General features: G+C 36.2%; 1 protein-coding gene across 6 annotated transcripts in view; it reads left to right on the top strand.

Moving 5' to 3' along the window:
* LOC125351633 (ABI family member 3 binding protein) overlaps positions 1-25,116 on the top strand; it is a 192,447-nt gene that overhangs the window by 73,633 nt on the left and 93,698 nt on the right. For 5 of the 6 annotated variants that reach the window (XM_048346514.1, XM_048346515.1, XM_048346512.1 and 2 more), the window contains exons 5-12: positions 6,757-6,938; positions 7,537-7,592; positions 14,774-14,822; positions 15,840-15,911; positions 16,776-16,868; positions 21,438-21,515; positions 24,025-24,099; positions 24,866-24,940. In XM_048346514.1, coding sequence (XP_048202471.1) covers positions 6,757-6,938; positions 7,537-7,592; positions 14,774-14,822; positions 15,840-15,911; positions 16,776-16,868; positions 21,438-21,515; positions 24,025-24,099; positions 24,866-24,940 — 680 coding nt within the window. The remainder of the gene's footprint in view (positions 1-6,756; positions 6,939-7,536; positions 7,593-14,773; positions 14,823-15,839; positions 15,912-16,775; positions 16,869-21,437; positions 21,516-24,024; positions 24,100-24,865; positions 24,941-25,116) is intronic. The other variant, XM_048346517.1, reaches the window with a different exon arrangement.

The raw sequence follows: 25,116 nt of genomic DNA, 5'->3' as shown, positions 1-25,116 counted from the left end.
TAAATCAACCAGAAGTGTAAATATGTGTAATTAGAAGCAGATTTGGAGAAATAACCCAAACTCAGACTTAAATCACTTTTTTATACTGAAGAAAGAAAGGATTTTTTTTTGCCATCACATTACTTTATTCTTACATTTGAAAACCCCACATTTCTGGTTTTTATTTTCTCTCTTTGATACTTGTAAGGATCTTGTCTCATTATTTCTATCATAGAAATATAACTTTAATGTGTTCCCTTCTCCCATCTTATTCCTTATGCAATTTATTTCCTTGACATCTCATCTGGAATACACTTGGAGATTCCTCCTCTAGTTTTAATCCTTTTACTGTCAATAAATCTAGCTTCCCCTCTCACTGTTCAACTTAATTCACCTGGTGAACACTCTCTACTAGGTCTCTCTGTTTAGTGCAAAGAGTCGTAGAATCTCTCAAAGACTACGTATCTCAGGAGATATCTGAGCCACATTAGTAAGGTGGCATATATATCTGACCTATTTTTTCCTCTGAACCTGAGTAGGATATTCTGGTCTTAATCATACCATTGGGTAGGATTTAAGATGCATGCATTTGCACGCATTTTGTAAGTTCACGTTGGAGAGTTCCTCACTCAGTCGACCCTTTGCTTTTTATACTGCCTTATTTAGTGAGGCACAATTATATGTCTGCCTCCCTGATATATTGTGGACTCATTCTTGAAGTCTTCACAATGATCATATGTCACTCACTTCACACAGAACCTAACTTTATATTTTACAATAGTAAGTCTCAACAAATGTATAAATGAACAAGTGTCACATCAAGAAGTGTCTTTAAGGCTCATACAGTCTATTCGGTCTTTGACCTTTGTCTATATCATCTTTTATCCAGAGCCCAATGTAGGCACCTGCAAGATGGTAATATAGTATGAATTTTGAAGATGCAAACGTTGGTCAGAATGATCTTAGTTCAAACTATTATTATATTTGTGACCTGGGATAGCTCGGTTCATGATTTATATTCTTATTTTCTCACATGTAAAATGTAATAATGTGAATATCCTCTAGGGTTGTTAAAATTTAATAAAATAACATGAACAAAAGGGTGAACAAAGAAAAAACTGTCCCCTGAATGAATAGGCTAACGACTGACTTAAAGAGAGACTTTTCTGAAGAGGAAATGAGAATGGCCAAGAGACACATGAAGAAGTGCTCAACATCACTGGCCATAAAAGAAATGCAAATCAAAACAACATTGAGATCTCACCTCACCCCAGTATGAGTGGCCATTATCAAGAAAACTAATAACAAGATGCTGGTGTGGATGTGGCCAAAATGGAACCCTACTACACTGTTGATGGGAGTGTAAACTTGTTCATCCACTCTGGAAAGCAGTGTGGAGGTTCCTCAAAAGGCTAAACATAGAGCTCCCCTAGGACCTAGCCAACCCTGATTTTGGGCATTTATTCAAAGGATGACAAGCAAGACCACACTAAAGCTACCAGCACAAGTATTTTCATCACAGCACAATTTACTATCACTAAAATATGGAACCAACTCAGATGCCCTTCAGTAGATGAACTGATCAAGAAAATGTGGTACATATATACAATGGAATTCTATCAGAAAGAATGACATAGCATCATTTGTAAGAAAGTGGACAGACTTGTCAAAAATCATACTAAGTGAAGTGAATCAGACCCAAATAAACATAGACTCTATGGTTTCCCTCATTGGTAATAATTAGTACATGTCTAGGATAGTCCTAGCAAAAGATCACGATACCTCAATAGCTATGTACATATGAATAAATAAGATGATGCTAAGTGAAATGAACTCAAAGTTATGGAAATAAGTGGTTTATCCTTGTTATTTTCTTTCTTTTTTCCCCTTTATTGCCAAAGTGAAGTACAGAAGGGTTACAGTTTCATATGTAAGGCAGTGAGTACATTTTTTATCCAACTTGTTACCTCCTCCCTCATTTCCTCTCCTCCCCTCCCACTTTCCCTCTCCCCCCTCCCCCATGAGTTGTACAGTTGGTTTATACCAAATGGTTTGTAAGTATTGCTTTTGGAATGGTTTGTCTTTTTATCCTTGGTCTCTCAATTTTGTTATTCCCTTTCTCTTCCCTAGTTCTAATACACATATATACAGTATCCAGGGTACTAAGATCAAATACAGTGATAGTAGGGGTAAAAACACAGGAAGGGAATATGAGAGAAAAGGGAAAAAAGGTACTGTTTCACATGGCATGTTGAAAATAGTTACAACAATGATATACCACTTGTTTCCATACGTGGAGTTCCTTTCACTTAGCATCACCTTGTGTGTTCATACGGGCATAGCTATTGGGCTATTGTGATCTTCTGCTATGACTAACCTAAATATGTACTAATTATTCCCTATGAGGGAAACCATAGCGTCCATGTTTCTTTGGGCCTGGCTCACTTCACTTAGAATGATTTTTACCATGTGAAATTATGCCTTTTTCTTCTTTCTTCCCCATGGTTTTACCCCTGATGCCACTGTAACTGATGTTGGTATCCTGGGTATTGTATACAGGTTTATAGGAAGTAGGGAAGGGAAGGGGAACATCAAGATGGAGAGACAAAGGGTAAAAGGTGAACCAATGCAACAGCAATACTTAGAAGGCAATATGCTGTAAACCAACTGTACAAGTGTGGGGTGTGGGGGAGAAGGAGTCAGGGAGGGAGGAAAGGGGGAGAAAAATGGGGGAGGAGGTAATAAGTTTGATAAGAAATGTACTCACTGCCTTACATATGAAACTGTAACCCCTCTGTACATCACTTTTTTTTCAAATTTTTATTATCAAACTGATGCTGTACATCACTTTGACAATAAATTAATTAATTAAAAAAAGAAACGAGGATGATAATAGCAACAAATTTAGGACAGAAAAGGAGTCTATTTTAAGATAATTATCATCTTCAGGCAGAATTAGATCCTCTACAAAAGAGTTCAGACTCAGATTAAAAAAAGAGATATAGGCTTTTGGATGGTAAGACTGTAGGAAAAAGTATATTATTCTTAAGAAAATTTGTGTTAAAATATAGTGGCCAGATTAAGTATATGGTTTTTATTTTAGTTTTATTTTGGTAGAATTCAAAATATTTTCAAAACACTTTTAGATTCAGGGGAAGGTCCTTAAAAGCTGAAAAGAGATATTGTAGAATGGACTGAATAAGAAATTAGAAGAAAATTATCAAAAAACTTATAATGAGAAGAGGAGATATACTTCATCCCCTGAAATTATAGAGGGAGAGGAGAGAATGAAAGGCAAGAGAAATCCCTGAGATGGTGAGGATGTAAAGCAAGGGATATGAGTGTTGAACAAAGGGTCATTAGGAAGTGTACTTTGATAGGAAGAGAGTAAAAACAGTGTGTTAAACATACCAAAATAAAACTATTGTTGAAGGAAAAAAGTGTACAAAGTCCTAATGGTGGGCAATGTTGTACACTATATTTGTGCAGTTGATAGAACGATTAAATTTATTTTTATATCCTTCAACTAATCTTCATGGTGTAATTCATCACCAATTATATCACACATTCAGTTTGTGCAGTTTCTACCTCTGTCTCAAACTCAGTTTCAACACGGAAGTATGAAGACATTGAAATAAACTTCTACAAACAGCAAATACAGAAAAGATTATCTAGTCCAAATCCTCTTTGTGACAAAATTGATGCATACATGGATAGAGGGACTTTCCTGAAGTTGTTCTACTAGTTTTTAATGACAAATATCCAGGCAAGCCACTACCTGCCTTTCCTATAGTATTTTGATATACATTATTTTTAGACAGAGCTCTCATTATCTAGCTCAGGCTGGCCTAGAACTCACAATCCTCCTTCATCAACATCCCAAATGCTGGAATTACTTGCGTAATCATTCCCGGATGAAGTTATGTAGTTTTAAAAGCCATACTTATTGTGAACATGGAGACTATTTTGGAGATCTAGGCAAATAATAATAATACCACCAAGTACTGTCTTCAGCGGCTTCCAAACTCCTTAATTAGGATATATGATGCACGGTTGTTCATATTAAAATTGCTGGAAATAGGCTGCTATATCTGCCCCCCCCCCCCTACTTTTTTTTGAGTCAGCATCTCACTAAGTAACCCAGTCTGGCCTTGAACTCTTGATTCTTCTTCTTCTTGCAGTTTCCTGAGTGCTTAGAGTACAAGCTTGTGTCACTCTGAACAGCTGTCTTACCAGTATTTTAAAAGACTTGTAGCGGGCTAGGAATACGGCCTAGTGGTCGCCTCATATACATGAAGCCCTGGGTTCTATTCCACAGCACCACATATATAGAAAAAGCCAGAAATGGTGCTGTGGATCAAGTGGTAGAGTGCTAGCCTTGAGCAAAAAGAAGCCGGGGACAGTGCTCAGGACCTGAGTCCAAGCCCCTGGACTGGCAAAAATAAAAATAAATAAGTAAATAAAAGACTTGTAGCCTACTTCTGCAGTTTTGCCCAACTTTAATCATTACAGAAAATGGTGCAATCAACATTTAGTCTGTGATTGTGCTCAGTTAAGGAGAAGATTGTGACAATTTGTTGTGGTAAATACAAAATAAATAAATGAGGAAAGAATTTTAAGCAATGCTCAATGTTTCTTAATTCTTTATTATTTTATATACCTTTCTACTTGTTTTCCAAGAACTAGAGTTAAAAGATATTCCAATAGAAACAAAAACTATTAAGTGAGGATTTGGAAACTACATGTACATGAGTCTGTCTGTCACACTTTGGACATTTCTCAACCTCTCTTCTATTCTACTTTGCTCAGGGTTTACTATATTGATAAGCTGAAATAAAATCTTAAGCTCTCTGCAAATGTTTAACACAGACATTGTATTTTGCTTCAGCTTGTGTAAAATAGGAATGGTGCATTTTGGTAAGTAAAACCTAATATCTCATTGTAAACCTAGTAGCTTAAGTCAACTTTTTTTGGTGATTGAAAGATTGGCCATTTAGACCACTTATATTCCAATTTTTTAAAAACTCAGTGAGAAACTGTTTATTCAGTTCATTTAGTAAGTCTTTGTGATTGCTTACTGTGTGCTAGGTGATATTGTTTATCATTATGTAAGGCTATACTTTGTTGTAAATCGAGGATAATTTATTCTCTTACTTCTAGTATAACTAAATGATTTTTATGTAGCTTACAGTCACTAATTAACTTAGACAATGTTACTCAGTCCAACCCTGACCAAAACAGAGGAGAAGAGCCAGGTGCTCTTAAACTTCACATTTTTGGTAGGAGAATTATTAATATGCTTTGTAAAATTGAAAGAAGTAATTTTTCAGGCTGAATTATTTTTCAACATGTGCTTAAGTTTTGGATTTTTAGAAAGCATAAGATGTTTCTGTACTGTTTTATTCAGAGAAAGATGATATGAAATCAAGTTGACTGGAAAGCATTGAATCTGCCCTTTGGTAATTCTGTTAGCAATGGAGCCCTAACCATTCAAGCAATTATAATTAGTCATCAGAAACATAGCCATATAAGAGAAGCATAACTGTGGTAGGCCATCTGGCCTGATTTTAGCTTCCCAGCAGTTTATAAAGTCCTGTAAGAGCCAGGATGGGGGTAAGAAAACAAAATCCAGAAATTCCATGTAGGATACTGGCCAAGACATGCATTTTATAAATCACTGTTGATACCTTGATTCATAAGACACAAAGGACTTGTATCTTATAATGTGTTTTTTTTCCAGTAGCCATTAGTAATTTGGCTGGAGCAGCCTCCTGTGTCTACTTTTTCTGCCTTCTGCTATTTTGGAATGGCCAGTTGAAGGCCTGAGAGCAACTTTTATTTAAAAAAATGAAGTAAGCTAATGAACGATTGCGAGGATTTCACTGCCTTGTAATTAATAAGCAATTAGGCAGAATATACAAATTTATTTTTCCTTTCTGTGCTTCTTAAACTATAGACCCCTGCTGATGTTATAGGCATGTAATTTGGCTTTATGCTTTGCTATCACTGCCTTAAATTTCTTAATTTTTAAGCGAGGGTTCCACCTTTTCATTTTGCAGTGAGCTCCATGAGTTGTGTTCAGCCCTAGCCCCTATTTCCCTAAATGCTGGGTAACTATAGAGCTTGTAATAAGTAGAAATGGGTGACAAGTACTTGTGCCTGGAGAAAAAGAATATAAATACAAATTTATTTCTTTTTTATTTATTTATTTGTTTATTAATTAAACATAAATTTTTTGACAAGGTGTTGTGCAAAAAGGGTACAGTTACATAGTAGGGCAGTGTGTACATTTCTTGTGATATCTTACGTCCTGTTTTTCTACAAATTTATTTATTAAAGGGTGCTCAATAAATGTTTTTCACATTAGTAAATGAGTAACTCTTTAAACTTTAACCTGTTTAATTTTGATGGGGTGAGGGACTTAAATTCGTGAAATTATCACATGATAATATTATGTATTTGTAAAATGACACCTATGTTCTCTATACATAAACATTTGGAAAAGTATCCAGCATGTTTCAACTTTCATTTCTCAAAGTAACAAGCCATAGGACTGTGGATGTGGAAATCCTGTCAGACAAGTTCAGTGCTGCTAGAATGACCCTCAGCTTGCAATGAAAACTATAACTACACATTGAATCATCTTTTGAAGTTCACTGAAAATGTTTGAAAAATCTGAAAAGTCAAGTATTAAATATAGTCTTCTGTGATGAATTTAAGAAACTTGAAATTATATTCTGAATCTCTCTGTGTTTTAATGGATTGGTTTTTCAACAGATTATACACAATTCGCTATAGAGAAAAGGATAAAGAAAAGAAGTGGGTTTTTCAACTCTGTCCAGCCACTGAGACAATTGTGGAAAATTTAAAGCCAGACACAGTTTATGAATTTGGAGTCAAAGACAACATGGAAGGTGGAATTTGGAGTAAGATTTTCAATCACAAGACAGTTGTTGGAAGTAAGTATGTGAACTATTCATTTAGTAGGCTTTTTGTAATTTTTTCTTTCCTTATCAAAATTTTAATTATTTTGTTAATTGTATAATACACAGTGAATTAATCTACATGTTCTAGTATTTGAGAAAAGGTAAAGTGATTAAAACTTAAGAAACAAAACTGCAACCTCTCTGTACATCAATTTGATAATAAAAAAAAACTTAAGAAACAATATTTCAGGATCTTAAAAAAAGTTGGCTTTAAGAATAGGTGGCAGTTTAATATTGGATATCTTTACTAATCTTCACTATCTTCTGGCCAATGTAGTATTTTAAAAAATAAACCTATGCAAACAACGACAATGCTCAATATAATGTTTTAAATATTCAGAATGGAAACTTAGGCCAGTTAAGGTAGACAGGAATACTTTAGAGAACCTTGAGCTTCCTTCCAGTTACTCTTTATTCATACTTCACTGGAATTGATATTTGAAGGGACAGCAATTAAAGCAATGTGCTGAAATTAGAAAGCTTGAGTTGTAATTGTGTTCGTGGTGATTAAGTACAGTTGATTTAGAAGCAAGAAGAGTGAAAATAATGTTAATTTCCCTTGTCTTATCAGGTAAAAACAAAGTAAACGGGAAAATCCAAAGTACCTATGATCAGGTCCACACAGTGGTAAGTAATGCTTATTTTCAGGATTTTTTAAAAGCCTGTATCTGAGTTCTATTCTTTTTTTTTTTTTTTTTTTTTTTTTTTTTTTTTTTGGCCAGTCCTGGGCCTTGGACTCAGGGCCTGAGCACTGTCCCTCGCTTCCTTTTGCTCAAGGCTAGCACTCTTCCACTTGAGCCACAGCACCACCTCTGGCCGTTTTCTGTATATGTGGTGCTGGGGAATCGAACCCAGGGCCTCATGTATACGAGGCAAGCTCTCTTGCCACTAGGCCATATCCCCAGCCCCCTGAGTTCTATTCTTATTTAAGTAGAGGAACAGTTCTATTTTGAGGTCCTGAGGCTGAATTAAGCAGAGGTAGTAGGCTTTGGGGAAAGAACATAAGAGCTTAGAAACCAGTTTGTTTTTCTGGAAATGCAGATGGAACTATGGTTGATTCCAAAGTATCTCTAACTTATTTGAAGCTCTGAGATTCTGAGATCTAGTATAATTACTCTAATATTTCAGTTGTCTGGACATTTTGAGGCTGTACTTAACTCTGCCCTGTGGATAGCTTTTGGATAGAACAGTTCAGGAGTGCACTGATTGGTACGTGCCCTCTGAACATTGCTGAAGTTCAAGTCTTTGCTATGTTCTATCAGTTTGTCCTTGAAAGTGCCAACTTTTTCAAAAATGATGAAGCAGCCACTGTTTTTGTAACATGCTCCACCTCTGTCTATGGTTTTATAACACACCCAGCTTCTATAGACTGGGGATCTGTCTCATGTCAGCAAATACCTTCCAAAGAATTGGTTCTCAGGAAGCATTATGTCACTAGGCGCTACCTATTACTATAAAATCAGCCATTATGATAGCCATCAAAGAACGTTTGTATTTCACATCACATCCGGAGTTATAAAATGTGGGATATTCTGTTACTGGGAAGGCAGAGAAGGCTTTTTGAATAAGAAGGATGGAAGGTTTTGTCCTGGCCTTTGGTTCCCAAACATTAGAGGTATCAGCTTGGGAAATAGTCTACAGTGAAGTAAATACAGAAAGATTCTTTTTATGGGTAGAAATTTGCTCTTTTTTTAGGGATTGTGCATGATGTGTTTGAGTGGTAATCATTTTCAGCATAATTTATAATTCAAAGAATACTTCATTGTTCATATAAGCCAGGGTGAAGAATGAAAGTAGTTCATATGTTCTTTGTTAAAAGAAAGAAAGAGGTTTTGAAGTCCACTCCCCCACACCAGGGGTTTTAGGGATACAAAGTTATAGGATTTGCTGTGATATTTCCATACAACTACACGTTATGTACTATTTGGCCTGCCAATTAACATTTGTATTTCCTTATCATTACTTTTTGCTTGGGGCATCTGGATTCATAATTTTCATCTAAATGCATTTAATCTAGCCCTTTCTACCACTCTCTCTGCTTCCCAAACTCTAAGAATTACATTAGGTATTAAAATCCACTTTATTTTTTAAACATCTATATGTGAGAAAGCATGCAGTAGTTATCTTTTCTTCATCTAACTTACTTCACTCAATATGATGCCTTCTAGAGTCACATGTTTGACTACAAACAATAGGATGTCATTCTTTGTAAGGCTAAGTGATACTCCATTGTGTACATAGATCTCATTTTCCTCTGTTGATGTATAGTTAGGTTGATATTATACATGAGCTATTGTGAATACTGTAGCATTAAATATGGGAATGAAAGTGTCTTCTTGATGCACTAATATCATGTCCAATAAGTATGCATCCAGATGTGGGATATCTGGTTCCTATAATAGTTCTAGTTTTAGTGTTCTGATGAAACAGCATTCTCAACAATGGATGGGCTAATTTGCCTTCTTATCATTTATGCATAATTGTTTCCTTCTTATCTTCTGTAATTTAAAATAATAGCCATCCTATGTCAAGTGTAATGATACCCTCAATGTGGTTTTATATTTTCCTCATAGCCAATGAAACTGAGCATTTATAAAATTGTTGACCCTTGGAATATCTTCTTTTGAAAAGTGTCCACTCATACCCTATGCTCATTTTTATTTATAAACTGAGGTTTTTAAAGTTTCCTATATATTCTAGATATTAATCTTTTGTCAGATGAATAACTTGCACACATTTTTATTCATTTTGTAGGTTGTAACTTGGTTCTGTTGACTGTTTCTTTGCATAGAAGCTTCTTAGTTTTATATAATTCTACATTTCTATTTTTGCTTTTTTTACTGGTGCTTTTGGAAGTCTTGTCCAGAAAACTATACTAAAGTCTTGAAGGGTTACTCCTATATATTTTTCTAATATTATCATACTTTCAGGTCCTACATTTAGGTTTCTGATCCATTTGAAGTTGATTAACCAGTGTTCCTAACATATTTATTGAAGAAGCTTTCCTTTCTTTAATGTAGATTTTTAGTACCTTTGCCAAGAATATGATGACTTTAAGTACACTGGATCATTTCTGAGCACTGTATTTTGTTTCAGTGATTAAAAAACTATGAGAATATTTAATTTTTTATTATAAAATTAAAATCATACTGTATGTACAATTTTGTATCTTGCTGCTTTTACTTAGTGAAAATATAGTGTAACCATGTTTCATGTCATTAGAAGCTCTTTGTAAATATAATTTTAACTGCTGCACAATACATAATCTAAATATATTATGTACTTAATCAGTTTCAAGTCTGTAGACATTTAAGTTATTTTTAATTGTTTTAAATTAAGTGCTCTTACAGTGGACACATACAAAAAATTCACATTTCTGATTGTTTCCTCAAAATACTTAGAAATATCTTTTGTCAGCTTAGACTTTGAACATTTTTAAGACTTCTTAATATGGATGGTCAAACTCCTTTCCAGAAAGGTGCCTAATTTTGCCAAAAATTGTTTTCTGAGTTTATCTTGCTATAGTGCCCATGTACTGAAATCATTATGTATTTCTTTCAATAAGATTTTGGCTAAAATAATAGCTGAAATAGCCATTTTAATTTCCATTTCTCTGACCACAGATAAAGTAATACTTTTTCACTTGTATTTTCCACTTACTGACCTTTAGTTGCAGTCCTTTGTTTATTGAGCATTGAATTTTTTAATTGAGTAGCTTAAAGACTTTATAGTTTAAAGGGCAATGATGCTTTTATGATATAATCTAGAAATATTTTTCTCACATTTTAAAAATTAATTTTATGAGAACATTTTAAATAAGCAAGTCTCAAAATTTGTTTTCAGTTATATTTTAGAAAGCCCTTCCATCTCCAGAAAACAAATAAATACATCCTGCTCCCTCTTCTGTGTTTCTAATTTTTGTAATAATTAAACTTTATGTTTTCCTTAATGACCATTGGCCTAGTACCACATATTGAATTGAGCCAGTGCCTAAGGCCTTTTTGTTTTGGGTTTCCTTTTGGTTCTTGCTGTCCTGGGGCATGAACTTGGGGTATGGGCACTGTCTTTGAGCTTTTGTGCTCAAATCTAGTGCTTTACAGCTTGAGCTATGGCTCCTCTTCTGTCTCTTATGGTAGTTAATTGGAGAGCAGAATCTTACAGAATTTCCTTCTTTCCTGTGCTTCTTAGATCTCAGCCTCCTGAGTAACTATAATTACAAACACGAGCCACAAGTGCCAGGTTGTTTTTTGTTTCTTAGATCCAATCAATATCATGGAAAGTAGAATAGTGGAATGATTTCTCATCCTTTTCCACAACAATCTCATTCATTGTTGTGGTTTCCTAGGAAACATATCTCCTACCTCTTGACTGTCACGTTCAATCTTTATTTTCATTTTATCATTAATTTATTTTATTGTTCTATCCTTTGTTGTACAAAGGAGTTGCTATGTTACATCATCCATGTGACTTCATGATGTCATTTTATTCCTTCTTCTCAGCTGTCATATTCCAATAATTTTATTTATTTGGGCAGAACATTTCCTTTAAGGTGAATTACTCAGCAAGATTGGGAAAGATGGTTGGCATTTTACTACAAGGGAATTTAATTTTCTTTTTCTCATCACAAACAGTCATGAAAGGCTAGGGAGAATATTCCTGTGTCTATGACACTGGGCCAGATGCTTTATCACTTCAAGCTGCAAGGCGGGACACCTCAAGTCCAGCCAGCTCTGGTGAGCTGCTCTTTCAAACTCTTGATTATTTCCAAGGAATGCCCAAATTCATTGAGTAACGTATTTTCAATGAAAGTGACTCTTTAAGGTCACCTTCTGGATAACAGAAAAGCATTTTATCAACTGACAGCTCTGCTTCTGGGTATCTCTGAGAAGTAGGAAAGTTGAAAAGGAGTCATTTGGATAGACTTGACTGTCTTAGGTGACCACATAGACTTGATTCTGAAAGTTCACTGGATACTTTAGAGTGATATTTCAGTCCTCATAAAGACTAGATCCAAACACTTACCTCTGGATTCTCTGAGACTGATCTTGGAAATCAGTATTTCAAATGATGTAAAATTAATTCCAGTTGTTTTATTTTTAACGTTTTTAAGTAAAAGACACATTGAAAGATGTTTTCATTAATCAAAACACCCTTACTTTTAAATATTCTAAATAGCAAAACAGGAAATAGGAAGAATAATCTGAGTCAAAGGATATCCTTTTGAAAGACAATACTTAGGTGAAAAAGTGAGTGCTAGTTGGCTGATGCCTATGATCTGTTATAGGCATTATATAGCTATTCAGGAAGCTGAGATCTGAGGATCACAATTGGAAGCCATCCTGAGCAGACAAATCCTCAAACTTCTATCTCCAATTAACCAGCAGAGTCAGACTGGAGATGTTGCTCAAGTGATAGAGCATGATCTGAATTAGAGAAAAATACCCTGTTTAACTTTCTGCACCTGCACCAAAGAAAAAAGAAAGAAACTTTGAGTACTAAATATATTCATCTTGTTTGTTTTGCTGCTTTGTATGTTATAATTCCTGGATGCAGGTATATGCTCTACTGGCAAGCCATAGTACTGGGGTCTTTTTGATTGATTAGTACTTTTTTTTTTTTTTTTTGCCAGTCCTGGGGCTTGAACCCAGCATCTGGGCACTGTCTCTGAGCTTCTTTTGCTCAAGGCTACCATTATACCAATAGATCCACAGCTCCCTTTTAAGCTTTTTCTGTTTATGTGGTACTGAGGAATTGAACCCAGAGCTTCACGCATGATAAGCAAGCACTCATACATACATACATACATACAGTCACCTACATGGGGACTAGAAAATCTATGTAAATGTCATCAATGGTACTATGTTATTTGACAAATGCTTTAATTTTCATATTCCAATCATATGCCATCTTCTGAGGGATTGGGAATAGTAATAAGTGCCATGCCAGGGGAACTCACTTGCATTCCGGTCATTCTCTTGAGGATTAAGGTTTGCTCCAGGTGGGGTCAGTCTGGGGCCTGAGAGAAGAGGTTTTGCCTGGGCAACAGAGAGTTTGAAGACTTGACAGAATGTAGAGAGCAGCTACTGCCCCTGAGATGCAGCCAGCCCCTCCCTGTCTGGGAAGAGAGAATGGTAACTGATGCTCAGGATGAAAAGGCCTATTGTTTTACACCAAAAACAAACAATCATTTATATTCATCTGGGTTTTTATGCCCATACAAATTTATTAAATCAAGTTAAACTGTGAATGAAACTTGTGCCCTTTGTATTTATTTATATCCTACATGTTTCCATTTTAATTGATTTTGAACTATCACAAATTTAAAGTTTTTGGACTTATTAAATAAAACCTGAATATAAAGTACTTTGGATTAAATAGAGCCTGTACTTTTAGATAGTGAAGTTACTTTAACTTGTGGAAGTAAGCACTCTTGTGCAAATATGGTTGTATGTGTCTTTAGTTAATTCCTCAATCTGGATGCTAAGAAAAAAATCACTAGGCCATAAGTATAGATATAACTCTTTAAAAATTGTTCCGAAATAGTAAATTTGTTTTCTGTGCTTTTAAAAATAAAGTCCTTAATACAAGAATAAAAATAGCCAAAAGTAGGATATTGTGATTCTTCTTAATTGAGGATACAGATGTCTCACATTCAGCTCAGCTTTGAAAATCAACAGATCTGGTGTTCAACACCAAATCAAACAACATGAACACACATGGTGTAACTATATAAAACAACACACACGGTATGTCTATATAGATCATGTGATCAAAACACTTGATACATACTTGAACTCTTTTAAGCTGATGTGTAATCCTCCTGCTCTTCTTATCACTTATCTTCACATTGTTCTCATGCGCCTTTGCCTTGTGCTCATGTTTGGCAATGACTTCACTGTAAAGTCCAAGTTCAAGTCACTCTATGATCTCCAAATGTCCAGTGGAAGGATCTCTGAGGTAATTTCAGTGACAGGAGGCAGCACAGTGCTCTGGGACTGTCCTAGTACTTCTAAGGTTCTTGTAAATAAACAGAAACAGAAAGGTGGAGTACAAACTTTGAAGTGAGAAATGTCTAGGTCTGTGTCCCAGCTCTGCCTTTTAAGCAATAACACATAATGCTAGAAGCTCATGGTGTTTGGGGTGGTGGAGTAACAGCAGCAATAATTGGGTATATTAAACTGATATCCACTGCTTTTAAAAATGAATCTGTCATTTAACCTACTTTAGAGGGGAAATGTAAAGAAAGAATTTGAGTCTTATCTTAAATGAAATGGAAATAAATTCTAACCAATCTAGAATATTTAGTTTGTTTCCCTCGCCATTTCTAAGTAAACAGGAGTTCAAGAAATTCCTCCTTTCAAATTTTGCTACTTTCAGGGGAAAGGGGGTATGTAGTCCAATAAAACATACGCAGACGTATGTGTTAAAGATTTTTCCAGTGACTACTAAACCTGTTTCACAGGGAAAAACCTCAGTGAAGATATTTAAGTCTGATATTTTTGTTATTAACATTTTGTTATTAACTGGTTTCTAGCTAGATGCTGGTGGGTTATGCCTGTAATTCTAGCTAATTAGAAGGTTAAGATATAAGGACCATGGTTTGAAGCAAGCAGGGGCAGGAAAGTCCATGAAATTCTTATCTCCAATAAACTATTCTTTTAAAGCTGGAATTAGAGCTGTGGTTCAAGTGGTAGAGCACTAGCCTTGAGCAAAAGAAGCTCAGGGACAGCTCCCACACCTTAAGTTCAAGCCTCAGGACCATCACCAAAACCACGCCCAAACAAACTGATTTTTTCCTCTCTTTTCAGCCAGCATATGTCCCAAGGAAACTCATTCCAATAACAATCATCAAGCAAGGTAATTAATCTACTCTGCACATGTAAGAACTATTTTTAACTAGGATAATTAAATATAGTGCATATTTTTTCAATTTTTAAAAATTGTTTCCAGAGAAAGCCTGAACCAACTATTTTAGTCTTGTAAATTAGAAGTTAATAGATATGGGTTTATGTACCAATATGCAAAAATATGGACAAATAACACTTTCTGGACAACTCTGGACAGTGCAACCATAACAGCACTAATTTTTTTTAAAAACTAGTTTTGCAGTTGTTGTAGAATGAAGGAAAGATTGAACTGATCAAGATGCATTGTATTCATAAATTGTCTAGTTGAATGACAATTCCTTTGTACAACTACTTAAAGACAATTTTTAAAAATATGTCAAGCTTTGCTCAGTATTGTTAGTATGCCTGAAAAAAAACAGTAGAATAATGCATTAACCTATTGAAAATAAAGACCATGATGTCTACATTTAACAAATTACAAGGGCTCATTCAATACCCTTTTTTTGGTTTGTCATGGCTTCTAGTTTTCAAATGATTAAATTGGCTCCATTAATTCTAGGAGGTTTCTTATTGGAAGAGATACGGCCTTAAAATTGTTTTTCATTTTAAGAAAACACAGTGTCTTAAGTGAACCCTTAAAACAAGATCAATTAGTCATTAGAATCATCTAAAGATTCTTTGCTTCAAGAATGTATGCTCTCTAATTTTTCTTATCATTTAGTCATTGGTACAATTTGTGCTAGTTCTTGACTTGGAGAGAGGGCTCACCACCCTTTATAGTGGGAATGGGAGGAAAATTTCTGCCTAGTTGGAATGCAATACTTTATGATAGAACAGCCTTTTGTTATCTAATAGAAAAGGTAATAACTAGCTTCTAATCCCTACCTCGCCTCTGCAGCCAGTCCTTTGAGTTGCTTTTTATTTGTTGATTAACTCAGAATAAGCTTTCTCCCAGGCCAGATGGCTTCACATCACCAGTTCCTTCCTATTCTTCCCATAGCATTATTATCCTTTTGTGTCTCAACAGTGATTCAGAACGTTACCCACAAGGCTGCAACTAAATCCCCAGATAAGACTCCCTTTGGAGGAACAATTCTAGGTGAGTGAATCCATTTTGAAATCTATGTCTAGAATAGGCAAGTCAGACTATTCTTTTGGTAGTAAGGCCCTGATGGAGTTTGAACCCTTTGAGTAGGTCTGCTAAATTAATGTCAGTACATTTCCTTTCACTGCTTGTCATTCTGGCAAGTGTCTATTCCAGGATTAGAGCCAAGACCTTATCTTTAACATGGGATTTTAATGAGATTGATCTAGCTCAGAGGAATGATAGCACTCATTCTATCTATCCATAGACTTGTTAAGGGTCATATTGGACAGATCTTTTGAAAAATCATTTTCAGTATGCTGAGTGACAGTGGCTCACACTTTTAATCCTAGTTACTTAGGAGGCTGAGATCTGAGGATCATGACTCAAAGCTAGCCTGGGCAGTTAAGTCCAACATACAGTTATCTCCAATTTAAACACCAAAAGTGGGAAGTAGAGCTGTGGTTAAAGTGGTAGAGTATTAGCCTTGAACACAAAAGCTCAGGGACAGCACCTAGGCCCTGAGTTCAAGCCCCAGAATCAACCTGCACACACACATCACTATCATTGAAAATGATTGTCTTTCTTTACCACATTTTTAACCTATATATTGGTTTTTATTACAGTCTCTTAACTATACCTCTTAAGCACTGACTGTATTATTTTTTATGTTTATGAACTAAAAGACAGAGCATTTTGTTCATTCAGTTCTAAATCTAAAAACTACTTTATTGAAAAGATATGGTCACCCTTTTACAACATTTCAATTTTGGGGTTCAAATTGGCTAAACCAAATACATGCTAAGTTTCATAATCTAGTGTCTGATGCTCTGAACTTTATGTCATGAAACATTTTCTATCCTCTTTACTTCCTTGCAGTCCACCTTATTATTCCAGGTCTGAATGAAACCACTGTAAAACTGCCTACATCTGTAATGCTGGAGATTTCAGATGCCCTGAAGGCGCAATTAGGTATGTATCAAAGGTCTACAGTTGGATTTTTCCATGACTGAGTCTGAGCACCACTATTCTTAGGCTATCCAAGGAATCTGGTAAATGAGTTGTTTGGTGATGACAAAGAGTAGGGCAAGGAGAATTCAGTGTTAGAGATGCTCATACAGGGCTGGGGATATGGTCTAGTGGCAAGAGTGCTTGCCTCACATACATGAAGCTCTGGGTTCAATTCCCCAGCACCACATATACAGAAAATGGCCAGAAGTGGCGCTGTGGCTCAAGTATCAAAGTGCTAGCCTTGAGAAAAAAAAAAAAAAAAAAAAGAAGAAGAAGCCAGGGACAGTGCTCAGGCCCTGAGTACAAGGCCCAGGACTGGCAAAAAACAAACAAACAACAACAAAAAAACCCTTCAATGAGATGCTCATACAGATCATATGAGCAGTAAAACACCTATCTTATACTTCAATAAAATATAAATATGTGTACGTGTACAAAAAAAGAAGGGCAAAGAATGCTTAGCCATAGACTTAGGATTTTAGAACAAAAATTCCAAACTTACACATCACTTATTAAAACTTGAAAAAATACTCACTAATATTTGTGGTTTTGTATATTCCTTAAGTTTTTGTTACAAAATACTCCTGTCTGTTAGTTATAAAAATGAGTTACCTGCAATAAATATGTCCATTAAACTTGTCCACCTGTCTCTCAGCTATACAATACTGTGACTCAACCCTGCCTCGTGTAAATGTGGTGGTACCTGCAAGCTGCCACATTAAATTACCTCAGTGGAGCAGAATTTGAAAGAGCCAAAACTTGGGACTCTGTACTTAACCCTTCTCTCTATAGAGACTGTGTTCTTAGCATGTGCAAGAGGAGGAAATAAAGGGGCCAGTCAGCCTCTTCTTCATTTGGTCCTTAACGTGATCATCAAAAGTACAAAAGGTAGAGTTTGTGAAGGAGACTGACAATGATTAGAATAGTTCCCCAGAAGGGATATGAAGGTGTCAGTTCTAAACTAAAGACAATTTGTTTCATTACTTGGTTTTAAGAAATGATTTCAGACAATTTTCTTTGTCACGTTTATTTATTTATTTATTTTTTGTGGGGGTGTGGGGGGGGAGGCGTGGTTGGTCGTGGGGCTTGAATCCTGAGCCTGGATGCTATCCCTGAGCTCTTCAGCTCAAGGCTAGTGCTCTTCCACTTGAGCCACAGAGCTACTTCTAGTTTTCTGGTGGTTAATTAAAGATAAGAGTATCATGGACTTTCCTACCTTGGCTGGCTTTGAACCACGATCCTCGGATCTCAGCCTCCTGAGTAGCTAGGACTACAGGCGTGAGGCACCAGCACCCGCTTTACCAAGTTTTTTTTTTTTTTTTGGCTAGTCCTGGGCCTTGGACTCAGGGCCTGAGCACTGTCCCTGGCTTCTTCCCGCTCAAGGCTAGCACTCTGCCACTTGAGCCACAGCGCCACTTCTGGCCGTTTTCTGTATATGTGGTGCTGGGGAATCGAACCTAGGGCCTCGTGTATCCGAGGCAGGCACTCTTGCCACTAGGCTATATTCCCAGCCCACCCACCTTCTTTTTTTTGGCCAGTCCTGGGGCTTGGACTCAGGGCCTGAGCACTGTCCCTGGCTTCCTTTTTTTTTTTTTGCTCAAGGCCAGCACTCTGCCACTTGAGCCACAGTGCCACTTCTGGCCGTTTTCTAGATATGTGGTGCTGGAGAATTGAACCCAGGGCTTCATGTATACAAGGCGAGCTCTCTTGCCACTAGGCTATATCCCCAGCCCCCGCTTTACCAAGTTTTATGTGCTACCTTAATACAAATTCTTTAACTTTGTGAATATTACTGGATTATGGTTAGTGTTATTTTTGTTTTTCTGGTAAGATTTATTCAATTGCCACAGTTCAGTGTTATTTTAATGAGGAAAAACTAATCAAATAAAAATATGCAAATAAGACATACAAACAGAAAATACCTTTTTTTTTTTTTTTTGGACAGTTCTGGGGCTTGGACTCAGGGCCTGAGCACTGTCCCTGGCTTCTTTTTTTTGCTCAAGGCTAGCACTCTGCCGCTTGAGCCACAGCGCCACTTCTGGCTATTTTCTGTATATGTGGTGCTGGGGAATTGAACCCAGGGCCTCATGTATACGAGGCAAGCACTCTTGCCACTAGGCCCTATCCCCAGCCCCTAGAAAATACCTTTTTGAACTTAGAGTTCTAGTAAAATATCTATTGTAAATTCAACACATAGAAGATCTCTTATTTGATGAAGGGATGGATATACTTGGTATATTTACAAATACAAGAAATCTAAGGAAAATTTCATCAATCGAGTTTATCATCTTAACAGACTATGTTTCAAAAAGAAGCAACATTAATAAAATTGGGAGCAGGTAATAAGACTGTAGCTATACTCAGTGGTAGAGTATTTGCCCAGGGTACAAAACTCTCTACTAGCTGTTTTGAAATATCACATTACTTGTTATCAATCATTGACACTGTTGCTGAGTTTTGAGTTCTATATGTGGTTCAGATATTGAATTCCTATCAGAAATGTGGTTTTCAAATATTTTTTTCTAGTCTGTAAGCTGTTTTCCATTTTGTTAAGTAGAATGCTGGTTGGTTTTTTTTTTTTTTTTTTTTTTTCAAATAAAAAGAGCGTGGGCATAAACAGCTTTTTATACTACCAAGGGAGAAATAAGCTTTTCTAAAGCTAATTATTATAGCAATTCAGAAAAGTCATATTTCTTGAGGGAGTAAATTCTAAAAATAACATTCCCATTCTATCAGTGCACATCATGGGACATCAAGAGATGTAATAGCTTTTGTTCTAAGAACATATGGTGTGAATAATGAAAGAAATAAACAAGAATGCTAGTATTACTCTCTCTCTCTCCCTCTCTCTCTCTCTCTCTCTCTGAGGTATCTCTGAGGGACGTACAAAGGGTTTGCCAAAGCCAACACTTAGCCAGCCAAGACTTAAGAGAAACAGCTCTGCTGAAGAAAAAAAAATACAGAAGAAAACTGGAGGATAAGAAATTTCTCAAGGTTTAGGACTATTTCAAAAACCTTTTACTTTTTTGGTGTCAGGATTGCAGTTGGACCTTGTGCAGTTAGAATGCTTATAGACACTAGAGTGTCTCTCACTTAAATCTCTCCCCGTCGCCTACATTCTCTGATTACTTTCTAATTATCTTTAAATTCATTAGAAATAAACACATACTTTGTGCCAATATCATATGGGACCAAGAAAAATGGCCTTTCTGAAAGTGATATTACCTACAAAATTTTCATGTCCAAAAAACTTTGATAAACTAGATTAAGTCTGAGCAGGCAATGAGTCAGGCCCTTAGGGAATATCTAGCAATGTCTAGAGATATTTCTGGCTATGGCAAATATTGGGGTACTATTGATATTCAGTGAGGAAGAAATGCCACCAACTCTCCATTTGTAAACAGGACAACATCTTCCCCATAGATCATGCCCATCCCCAAAGCATAAATACCTGACTAGTCACAAGTGTCAATAATGCCAAAGTTGACAGGTCCATAGCCTATATAGACTTTAAAAAAAAACAACTTGATTATTGAATCAGCTTTAGGTGGCATGAATTCAACTGATTCAAAATATTGCAAACAGATCACTTGATAGAGACTGCTGAATAACTGAGTGGAATGAATCCCAAGAACATTCTAAAATTGGGGACAAATTAGCCAATGGGAAAATCTAGTTTAGCCATAAACTTTCTTTGAGAAAGAACCTTTACATTGTAGGGAAGTCGGTTTCCCAGATATTTGCATAAAGGGGGGGGAAGATTGTATTTTTCCTCTCTGTTTTTATATTTAAGTAGTAATACAAAGGGGTTTCAACATGTCAGTTTGTGAGTACAATGTTTCTTGGTATTAAACTATTCTTTGCACTGCAATTCTGCATAGGATGATATTAACATGTGGCTCAAGTAAAATTTACCATTATTTTAGCTATATTTTTCCAAATTTATTTTTCTTTTTAATTTTTTTTAACATTTTTTATTGTCAAAGTGAAATACAGAGGGGTTACAGTTTCATATGTAAGGCAGTGAGTACATTTCTTAGCCAACTTGTTACCTCCCCCAAATAATTTATTTTTCTATGTGTGTTGTGTTTTTTTTAAAGTTTCAGTGTTATAATCTCCTATGTTTTTTAACATGTATAATGAAAATTTTCATTTGTAGGTATTTTAGATAGTAGAACAACTTGAATATAATATTCTGAGGAACATTCAAAGGGTAAATTATGCATTCTAGAAATTCTGAATCAAAATGAAAAAAATTTATCCAAGTACTGAGTTGTAATTTTCATCTTCCTTCCAATGTCAATTTAGATTTTAAAGAATTAGCCAGGAATAATGAGAAGGAATTCTGAAAACTATCTTTTATTCCTATTAGTCCCTGGTAGAAATGCACAGTAAAGTTGACTTGCTGGCTGAAAGGAATATATGTAGAGGAACTAAAAAATAATTTATTCCTTGATTATATTTTGAATGGATATTGTTAGATACTGTGCTATGAATAAGTGAGGTGAATTGGTTTTTGTTTTGTTTTAGCTAAAAATGAAACCTTGGCATTACCTGCTGAATCTAAAACACCAGTGGTTGAAAAAGTCCCAGCACAGCCCCTAACAGGTAATGAGACACCAGGAAAAGAATTAATGTTTTTTTTCATATATGGAATCTTTGAGAAGCTTATGTATTTTCAGTTGATGGTCAGTTGGAAACTTCTATTTTTCTTTGCCAGTCTTGGGGCTTGAACTCAGGGCCTGAGCACTGATCCTGGCTTCTTTTTGCTCAAGGCTAGCACTCTACCTCGTGAGCCATGGCACCACTTCTGGCTTTTTCTGTTTATGTGGCACTGAGAAATCAAACCCAGGGCTTTGTGCATGCTAGGCAAGCACTCTACAACTAAGCCACTTTCCCAGCCCCTGGAAACTTATTTTAATCATAGTGTAAAACAAAATGAGATGCTAGCACTTTAATATTCAGAAAAAAAGAAAACAAAAATGAATAATTGAATTATATAGCCAATATGTATTATGAAAGCTGTGTTTTCGAGTTAAGCTGAAGCTTATTATATGAACTCTGAAATAGTTTTATACTAAAACATAATAATCGTTTTTTTTTAAGTATTGGTGCTTTCCTTTTTTGGGGGGGGGCAGTCCTGGGCCTTGAACTCAGGGCCTGAGCACTTTCCCTGGCTTCTTTTTGCTCAAGGCTAGCACTCTGCCACTTGAGCCACAGCGCCACTTTTGGCCGTTTTCTGTATATGTGGTGCTGGGGAATCGAACCCAGGGCCTCATGTATATAAGGCAAGCACTCTTGCCACTAGACCGTATCCCCAGCCCCGGTGCTTTCCTTTTAAATTAAGACCTGGGATCATTTTTTTATTGTCAGTTTAGCAAAATACTTAATCTTTCCTCAATTCTTAGTTTGATACTTAGAAAAATATCCTGAAATCCTTTAGAAACAAATGCCCCTAGGAGATAAACAACCTTAGTATACAGAATGCTAACAGTCCAGTAAAAATTTCCTTACAGAGTCAATGTGTAAACATTGTTCCCATCCTTTATCCCTGTAACTAACAAACTTTCCTTGTTTCTTCTCTGAATCAACTACCCTATGAAGACCACGAGGGAGACATTAATCTCTGAACACAGTCATTGCCAGAGTGATAACACCTTATCCAGAACTTGATGAAACAAATGTTTGGCAAGAAATCTCCCAATTTAAAAAAAAAAAGAAATCTCCCAATTTAGCAAAGAAACTCTCATCCAAAGTGATTCTTTTAATCTAAAAAATTGCCATAATTTCACACATTTATGATATTTCCTCTGAATTAAATATTTTAACTTGTAACTGGCTCAGAGAAGGTAGGGATGAAAGGGTAATAAAACACCTTCAGGGCTGGGGATATAGCCTAGTGGCAAGAGTGCCTGCCTCGGATACACGAGGCCCTAGGTTCGATTCCCCAGCACCACATATACAGAAAACGGCCAGAAGCGGCGCTGTGGCTCAAGTGGCGGAGTGCTAGCCTTGAGCGGGAAGAAGCCAGGGACAGTGCTTAGGCCCTGAGTCCAAGGCCCAGGACTGGCCAAAAAACAAAAAAAAACCAAAAAACACCTTCAAGAAGAAGATGCAAGTAGACTATTTCTGATAGAGCAAAAGAATATGGTCCTGTTCATTTCCATGTTCACAGGACAAAGGTAGAATCTACTCAGACCTCTGGAATAATCAATTTGAGTGCAATTTCTAGGTACTTATTTTCATCTTGTACTTAACTAAAAAGCCCCGACATCACCCAATGGGTCACTCCAAGTTCTTGTCTGCCTCAAAAATTCTACCCATTTCCCCAAGTTACACTTTATTTTTTGGCACCACATCTGATGAGAGGCCACAGATTTCTTAAGTTGGTTTTCATTTCTTTTTGCCAAACCCTTTTCAGAACTTTCCATTTCAGAAATACTTAGTCAACCACCACAACTTATTCTTCAGTGTTGTGCTCATTTTATGTCCTTACCCTGCAAAATTCTAGGATTTTCAAGCTCACGATTCCTTCAAGATCTCAGTAACTATGGTTCTTATGTCACCAATATTATTTACCTGAGGTCTCCATTGCCTTTAATGTTAGCAGTTTGGACAACTCGGTGGCTAAGCATTTGAAATCTGATGATAACTGCAACCCAATTCCAAGCTTTATGGATTGAGTACAACTTGAGAGAGAAACCTAATAGCATAATAGTTTCTAAGTGAACCACTAACTCTAGGTCTTTCTTTTATTTGGTCATTTGTTCTTTATTTAACAAACATTTATTTATTATGTGCTTGTGTATCGTAGGCTTTGCACTAAGCCCTATAGATGTAGAGAAAGAAAGACAAATAAAAGACAGTGATAAGTACTTGAATGGAAACCAGTTTGGTGTACTTTTGTGGAACACAGAAAAAGTAGACCAAATTCAGGAGGTGAATAAGCCTGGTATCTGGGTCAAGCCAGAGAATCTACTATTAGGAACTTGAAAAGAAATAGGCTACATAAGTATCAGCTACTAATTTTAAAGATGAATGAAATCTGATTTATGATCTTTTGTTGCTTCATCATTTTATCTTCATTCATAAAGCTATTGTTTGTTTTACCTTTCAGTAACTCCTGGAACAGTTCCAAGAACCACTAAACCCATTGTGTCTAGTGCGTTGGACATTTTGGAAACAACATTAGGTAATTCTACACCTTTTTTTTTTTACCTTCTATCTTTTTAAAAAAAGGAATAACAAAAATATTCTCACAGCATCCACTAAAAAAATCCTCACCCCAGTTCTGCAATCTGCCTCTCTTTCCCTTCTACCTCCCCGTGTTTCTTCCTTCTTTCCCCACCTTCGGGGAAGCAACTTTCCTATTTCTTGTACCGATTCCATTGGAAGAGTTAACAAAAATGCCTTGATCCCTTTGGCTTATATGCCTGGCAGATCTGGATGCTATATATCAACTGCATGCATTTTTTTTAACCAGTCTTTTGTTGGACAGACAGAATCCCTGCCTTTCGACCACCAGAGCATGGAGGGGGTGGGAGGAACCAGAACTCTTGACTCTGGGCTCATTGGTCCAATGGGCTTTTGAAAGGGCTTACATGTATTAAATGTGGGAAGAATCCCCTAAAGAATCATACCTTTATTTATGCAAGTTTCTCATCATGCATTTTTGCTGCGATTTTACCTCAAAGAATCTAACTTGCCATTGCATTTCCTTCTCTTTCCCTGAAGATGAGTAATGTGACTTTTGTGCTGCACTATGGTGCTGATTTTCTGAAAGTGTGTTCAACTTGGAACAGCTCTGTAACTTTCCCAAGGAAAGTCAGTTCTTTTTGATGAAAGGCCTCAACTGCTCATTGCCCATGAGTCTCTGTTATGAAGCATGCTGTGCATGGTCATTGGTAAACCACAATGTCAAGTTAGTGTACTGCTAACATCATTCTTCTTTCTTGTAGCTCTCAGTGAAAGGACCCAGGAAGCATCACAAACAATTCTAATTCCTAGGTTTGAATTGCCACTGAGCACTTTAGGTACAAATTATTGAACTCTGCAGCTTTATTATTATCTGAGATTTTTGTGCATAATAGAAATCCTGCAGTTAATTCACTCATTTTTTTTTGCCTCACAAGAAAAATGGGACAAATGGCTTATATAATAATGAGTTCCCCAATACCCAGTCCTTAAGGGTGATTTTAAAACTCCTTGT

Source organism: Perognathus longimembris, chromosome 5 (assembly GCF_023159225.1).
Source record: "Perognathus longimembris pacificus isolate PPM17 chromosome 5, ASM2315922v1, whole genome shotgun sequence".
NCBI classification, from domain to species: domain Eukaryota; kingdom Metazoa; phylum Chordata; class Mammalia; order Rodentia; family Heteromyidae; genus Perognathus; species Perognathus longimembris.
This window is presented reverse-complemented; position numbering and strand designations above follow the sequence as displayed.